At 37.3% G+C, this 6959-nt stretch overlaps 1 protein-coding gene across 2 annotated transcripts in view; it reads left to right on the plus strand.

Annotated features, from left to right (window-relative positions):
• mier2 (mesoderm induction early response 1, family member 2) overlaps nucleotides 1–3180 on the plus strand; it is a 17825-nt gene extending 14645 nt beyond the window's left edge. For both annotated transcript variants that reach the window (XM_027290580.1, XM_027290581.1), the window contains exons 9-13: nucleotides 208–302; nucleotides 449–579; nucleotides 1107–1249; nucleotides 1822–1914; nucleotides 2714–3180. In XM_027290580.1, coding sequence (XP_027146381.1) covers nucleotides 208–302; nucleotides 449–579; nucleotides 1107–1249; nucleotides 1822–1877 — 425 coding nt within the window. In that variant the 3' untranslated portion in view covers nucleotides 1878–1914; nucleotides 2714–3180. The remainder of the gene's footprint in view (nucleotides 1–207; nucleotides 303–448; nucleotides 580–1106; nucleotides 1250–1821; nucleotides 1915–2713) is intronic.
• Nucleotides 3181–6959: the final 3779 nt, after the last annotated feature.

Below are 6959 nucleotides of genomic sequence, written 5' to 3' on the forward strand. Positions count from 1 at the left end.
AATCCAAGACTTTTGCTGTAGTCTGGATTAAAATGGAAAAAACTACCTGGCCAGAAAATTATGGGTCAAAACCAGACATTGAGTCACATTCTCAAAGCTTTGCTCAGTGATAATCTACAATACAAAGCTGTGGTTGCAATGCATTCATTAAAAAACAAAAAGATGAATGAAAATTGATGTTTTAAAATCCCCATTTTCCCTCTTTAGAAGAGCTGTGTGCCTGGAGTGAGGAGGAGTGTAGGAACTTTGAGCACGGCTATCGAGTTTATGGGAAAAACTTCCACCTCATTCAGGCTAATAAGGTGAGTGATCAGAAGGCATCATGTCGACACTTTTCAGTTGAATCTTTCCTGAAATCTGTCCAAACCTGAGGATTATCTGTCTGCTCAATATTGGAAATTTTTTTGTCAGTTAAAAAACAAAGACAACTGTTTTCCCTCTTCCTCAGGTACGAACACGCTCAGTTGGGGAGTGTGTGGAGTATTACTACATGTGGAAGAAGTCCGAACGTCATGAGTACTTTACCCAGCAGGCCACAAGGCTCAGCCGCAAAAAGTACAACCTGCATTCAGGGAACATGTGAGTATTGCTAGAAACATCTTGTTTCGCTGAAGAGCCCATACTAATTTCTCCTATTCAGTACACTGAAATCCTTTTCAAACTTTTAGTCATTCCTTCATAGAGATATGTTCATATTTTCTACTACATGTCTCTGAACCTCTGAATAAATCTTTTAACAGTCCTGTTCTAAGAGCTGCTCTCAGTAATTCAATAATCTGTTTATCTATTAATTACCATTAGTTGTAGCTTGCCTTTAGATATTCTAAGAGTAATCCATTGGGCATCTTTTTATTGGAAAAACCTCAGATATATTTAGATGAACAGAATAAAGCTCTGTTGAAGGGGAGGACTTATGACGCTTATTCCTTGGAATCCTGAGTCTAATAACAATAACTTCACCTAAGCGTGAGTCATTCTTCTGCTCTTTGCGTGATTAATCTGAGATTGTGTCTTGATAACTTGAAGTTCTGCCACCCACTCCAGCTTTTCAGCGTTGATTGAATAACACTACGCTGCCATAACAGTGGTTGTTTTGTGCGTCACAGGGAGGATGGCGACCAGGATGGGGAAGTTGGGGAGCTGGAGGGGAGCATCACTTCTTCAGGCTTGTTGTCTCACAGCTCCATGAACACTGGGCAGCTGGAGTCCCCTTTGCCTCCACAGTCAAACCTGGACCTACATAAACAAGGTAAAACCTAGTGGTATTCTCTTACAAGCAACTGATGGAGGTGGATCAAATACAGGAAACTGTTGCAACAGTATAGCAAATGTGTTCTCTTATAGGATAGGATCTCACAGCGAGTCAGAACCGAGTGGAAAAGAAGCATACCTCTATGACTTGATGAATAGAGCAGTAATAGTGGGCCTTAAGGATTAAGTTTAGATTCCAGTAATGCTAAAACCATAAAGAGCTTTGTATGTTCACCCATCTTTCTATATATAAACCATTTGCATACCATCTCAGACGTTTTCCAAATCAAAAGATCTTCTGCTATGCATCATGTTTCCATGGAGTTCTAAGGTTTTTATTTTTGTCTGTTGAATTTATTATTTTGATTACATGGTTTGCCTTTTTATTTTGACATCCATATTCATCATCTTATGTTATGAATCATTTTTATGTCTCACCTCCTTTTGTTTTCCCCCGCTATTTTCTCGCTTCTCGTGTGTCGTGTCTTGCGCTGTTGTGTTTGTGCGTGCACGTATGCATGGCTCTGTCTGTATGTGTGTGCATGCACATCTGTTGACATGGTGCTCCAGAGGAGGAGGGCCGTCCCCGGCGCAGACGAACTCCCCGCTTTCTCTTAAAGCCATGACCTCGGCCCAAACACAGAAAGCAGGCTGGGCCTGCAGGTAAAAAAAAGAGAAGAGAGATTTAGAGAAAGTATGAATAATGTGATGATTGGGAACATTAACTCATTAACTCGCCTGTTGTTTGTAATCAAAATCTAGCTAGAACTGAAAGGTACAGGGTTATATATGCTATGAATAAAAAAGCCACAAATTATATTGTAGATAATGTTTGATATGTTGAGTAATTTCAGAATTAATTCAGGCCTTAACCTCATGATTACTCAAAGTGTAACCCTGTTGTACTAAAAATGGAAGTTAGGTTTGCAATAAATGTTTGTATAGCAAATATTTAAACATTCCCCTTGTTTGAAATTAAAATCATTCACATACTAACAACAAGTTTACAGTTTGGCTGTGATTCATTTCAACAGCCTTTGGGGATTTACAGTGCAGATCAACAAAATAAACCACATGTGATTGACAGAAAAGGGCAACTCAAGACCTTATGTAAATATGTAATGTAAATACAAGAATTATAGTCTTCCATGACTTTAATACATGAATCTTTCAATTGCTTCCATAGCTAAATACAAACACACGGATGCCATAATTCATCTATTAAATATCAATTGTAATGCTTTTATCTTTATAATGGTAATAAATACTCTTTGAGGTTTACAAGTTCTTTGAAGTTTAAGTAGGTCACTGAACGTTTTTGGATGAAGCATATTTAATTGAAAACACACAAAGCATACAGTATGTGAGCATGATGTCCATTAAAGCAGTAATAGATTACATAACTGCAGTGACAGACATTTGGTTGATCTGTCATCCTGTGATCTCTTCTACATCTGTCCAGATGGTGAACTGGTGATGGGGCTGTCAGACTTGTGTAGTGATGGATGTCCTCAGCAGCTGCAGTTTGGCTGTCCCTTCACTCTCCCGCCCATGGACGACCTGCGGGATGCTGGCTCAGGGAGTTGTTGCTCCTCAGCTTCAGTTCAGCTCCAGTCCCAGCCTTCCCCCCAGAGCTGCCAGTGGGTCAGCGGGAGCCCTCCGTCCTGCAATGACGACCATCGCCTACAAGGCTCCTGCTTTTACCAGCTACACATGCACGGTGGACCTTTTGTCTCTGAGGGCCCTGACTGTGGTGCAGCAGGTGGATTGACTGGTTCCCCTCACAGGCTGCAGGTGGACTTCAGCTTGTCTCCGTCTGCCTCACCTCCCTCACCTGCTGTCCTCCCATCACACTTCCATGCATTTGGCAGCCTACTGCGCTCCTCTCCCGTCCAGCATCCCCGCTCTCTCACAAAGTGACGGGGAAAATCACAACCGAGTGGTACTCTTCATGGTTTGCCCTGTGATGAGCTCTTTGATTGTGTTGGTATTTGCACCGTGCTTGAAGAAACCAGGACAAAAAGTGCATTTACTTAACTTGGTGAAAAAGGATTGGACCTACTACCTGTGTTGGAGCTTACTTTACGTTTTTCTGAACCCTCTTTTTAAACTGAGACACTTGAACTCTCTGTCCTATGTGGAATGTGTTTATTAACAGCTTATTAACAGCACAAGGGCAGTGTTATTGATTGGCTATAATTAAAACATATTTGTGAAAGCACAGTGCAGGTGATGAGAGCTGCTGTGACCACACAAACCAGATGCAAGTGGTTGGCAGCATATTTTCACTGACTGACGATGTTAACCACTGTTGCTTTGTTTTTATATTATTTATCAGGATGGAAATGTTTGACTGCAGTTGAAATTTCTCCCGACTTCTTCCAGCAAGAGCCAGTCATGTTTCTCCATAAAGCTCAGCACTATTGCTGCTGCAGCCATTTCATCTGATTCTGGAGAGTACCACAGTGACATGATTGCTAGAAGTCCTGAGTAAAATATGACCCTTCAAACAATATAGAATATTGATTTAAACATGAAGTCTGTAAGTGGCACTCGCTTCAGTTCAACATGTTTTGTTTTCACTTCCTGCCTCCTCCGCTCCACCTGTCTCAAAACGTTTGGCCAGCTGAATATGAACAGCTGAGACTAAATAACATTTTCTAAGGTTGAGATTTGAACATGGTTGGAGGAAAAAGGAGCACAATATTATTTTTACTTTTTTTATTTTTGCTTTTGTGGAAGTTTTCATCTCTGTTCTTCATTTTGAAGATTTGCGTAGAGATTTATGAAGGTGCAGTGCTTTGGCATAATTTCTGATCACCTTTTTTTTTCTATCATGTTGAATATTTAGTATCATTTTGCATTGTTTGACATGCAGAATAGGCAGAAGATAAAATATGTAAATGTAAAATGTACATGGTAAGTCACTGAATGCAAACACAGTTTCTCAGGTTGTGCAACTTGATCTCCAAGACCGTTAATCACTCTGGACCGGTGTCATACACACAGATCAGATAGAAAAGTGATTGTTATTAGATGTTTATCAGATTCATTTGTTTGTTGGTGTAAGAATAAAAATGTAATGACAGATGTTGAGTTCCAAAGAACATCCTAACATGAATTTAACAGTTTTGGTACCTTCTGTTTGCTTCTTACATCCTTCAACGTCCAATCAGTGAACAGGTGTGAACAAATAGTGATGTTTTTAGTGTTTGAGTGACAGATCCAAACCGCCCAGTGGATTAAACAAATCTCTCTTTTTCTTTTTCTCCCTTTTTCCTTCACCTACACTTGCCAGATAAAATAAAATATACTGAAAAATGTCATAATTGTGTATGCAATAATATTTCTGATAATAATATATATAATCTTATATTTCTTTTCCGACCAGTGTCCCAGAATTCTCATGGCTCCATCAATTAGTTGTCAAACTGTCATATTATTTTGAGAATTACAAACTTGTATATTCTCAGTGCATCTTTATCATATTATCTTTGAGTACAGGTGTAATTATGTATTTCAAACAAACAGCGTCATATCTCAGAACAATCTTCCTTTTAAAGTTTGAGAATATATAGTTAGAGTAAATATTATTTGACTATTTAAAAGTATGTTTCACAGAATAAATGGATGCAGTTTCTCTTAATTGGAACAGTTTTTGTAAATTCACAATATAATGTATTGATTTGTGCATTAATACACATGTTGTATTTTCTTCTATTACTGTCTCTTAATAGGTGAAGGAAAAGTTGCAGGGAAGGAAAGGAATCAGCCCCACTTTCCTCCTTCCATCTGTGCTTCTATTTATTCTTTGTTTCTGTCTGTAAATGTGGGAGATCTTCTTGTAATCCCCGTTAAAAACCAAGCTGGTTTCAGATCAATGTTTGGTTTTGTTTTTTAATGTTTACATGAGGGCGGTTCAAGACAAGGACTATGAAGGCAGGAAAAGGCGCTGAATCACTGCCTTTTGTTAATTCTTTATTTTTACTTCCATTTTTAGCAATTTCTATATTGTACTGCTTCTGTGTTGTTTGTTCATAATTATTATATTTTGTAAAAAATAAATAAATAAATAAAAAAGAAAAAAAACTATTAAAATGAACATGGGTGAAATATTAAAAGGCAATACTAGTATTAATTATTTCACAAGTTGATATAGCACCTGCACTTGCCTGTGAGATTAGCAGTGTTATATAAGCCGGCAAACTATTGTGAATATAGAAAATATACTATATAGAAAACAGAAAATATCAGGCTGTCCAAGCACTTTATTATGCATTATTATGTAAATATACAGTAGCATAGCCAACCCATTTCAGTTTATACAGGAAACAGGTTTATTCCTAATAAGATGGTTCTTTATTGTTGACTGTTGAATCCTGAACAGAACCAGTTAAAAAAATGGGGGTACTCCTAATCTGCACTTCTCTTCAATATTTCCTATTTGAAGCAGCAATCACAGGTTGTTTTTTTTAACCATTAATTTTACCACCGCTTACTATTTTGCCATCACATTTTAACTCACAACTAATCATGGATGCATTCCCACATAGCCTGCATGAACATAACTACATGGCAGGCTGATATTGAAATGCAAAACAGATTTTTTATTACATTCCATTAATCCATGGATTTATTTAAATGTTAATACTGGATATACTTAGACACACATATTTTATTAAGCAGCAAAGAAAATTGGGAATGTTGAGAGGAAAACGGAAAGATGAAAATGTGAAATGGATATATAACATTTTTCATTTTGTTTTACTTTATAATGATATATTTTTATAATACTTGAAACAAATCAAAACACCATATGTTAACATCATTCATTTATTATTTAAACTTTAGAGATAGTTACTGAATCTCTTACACCTAATTCTGACTATTGGCACTATTGGGACTCCCTATCCAAACCATTACTGTAACATCCATCAAAATATTCACCAAAATCCCGAAGGTGCAGCTGTCACTCTGCTGAACTGACAGAAGCGAAGAGTGTTCAGACTCTCCACAAAATAAGTTGGCAGTGATGTACAACAGTGACAACAATGACAAGTCCAGAATGATCCCAAATGATTCACTGGACATTTTAACAGTATATCATGATGAGGTTTACAGTAACAATTAGTAATATTACTCATCACATATGTTTTATTGTAATTTCACAGTAAAATGCATCCATATGAATCTTTAGAGGAAGCTGAAACACTTATTTTTTAAGACATCTTTAGTTGACAGAGTCAAAACAGATGACTTACTTTCTTTTTTCAGTTCCTTTGACCTCACCAGTTGATGGAAAACTAAATGAAATATGAAATCACACTTTATGGCTTGAAAGATGTTTTTGGCAAATGTCTGGTCAAATTATGTCTAACCCTGAGACACATACAGCAATGAAAAATGTCTTTGCACTCTTATTGCTTCTGCACTCAGTGAGTGAAGTTTTGGGCATCAATGTTTTGCAAACACACTTAGCAGCAGTTATCATCAACATACGTCTTCACAATTACTGCATCTGCAGTGAGCAGGGGAAGAGACTGGCTATCTAGCAATGCTATGATTATGCACTCACACAGTTTTATACACAAACATATACTTACACATACGCAACACTTTTCTATGCAGGGTTATTGTTTAGTGTTTGATATCTTAGATTATGTGTAAAGAGCCCTTTTACCTACGTGCTCAACCTACTGTTTCTTCTT

The sequence above is a fragment of the Larimichthys crocea genome, chromosome XVII (genome assembly GCF_000972845.2).
Source record: "Larimichthys crocea isolate SSNF chromosome XVII, L_crocea_2.0, whole genome shotgun sequence".
Lineage (NCBI taxonomy): Eukaryota > Metazoa > Chordata > Actinopteri > Sciaenidae > Larimichthys > Larimichthys crocea.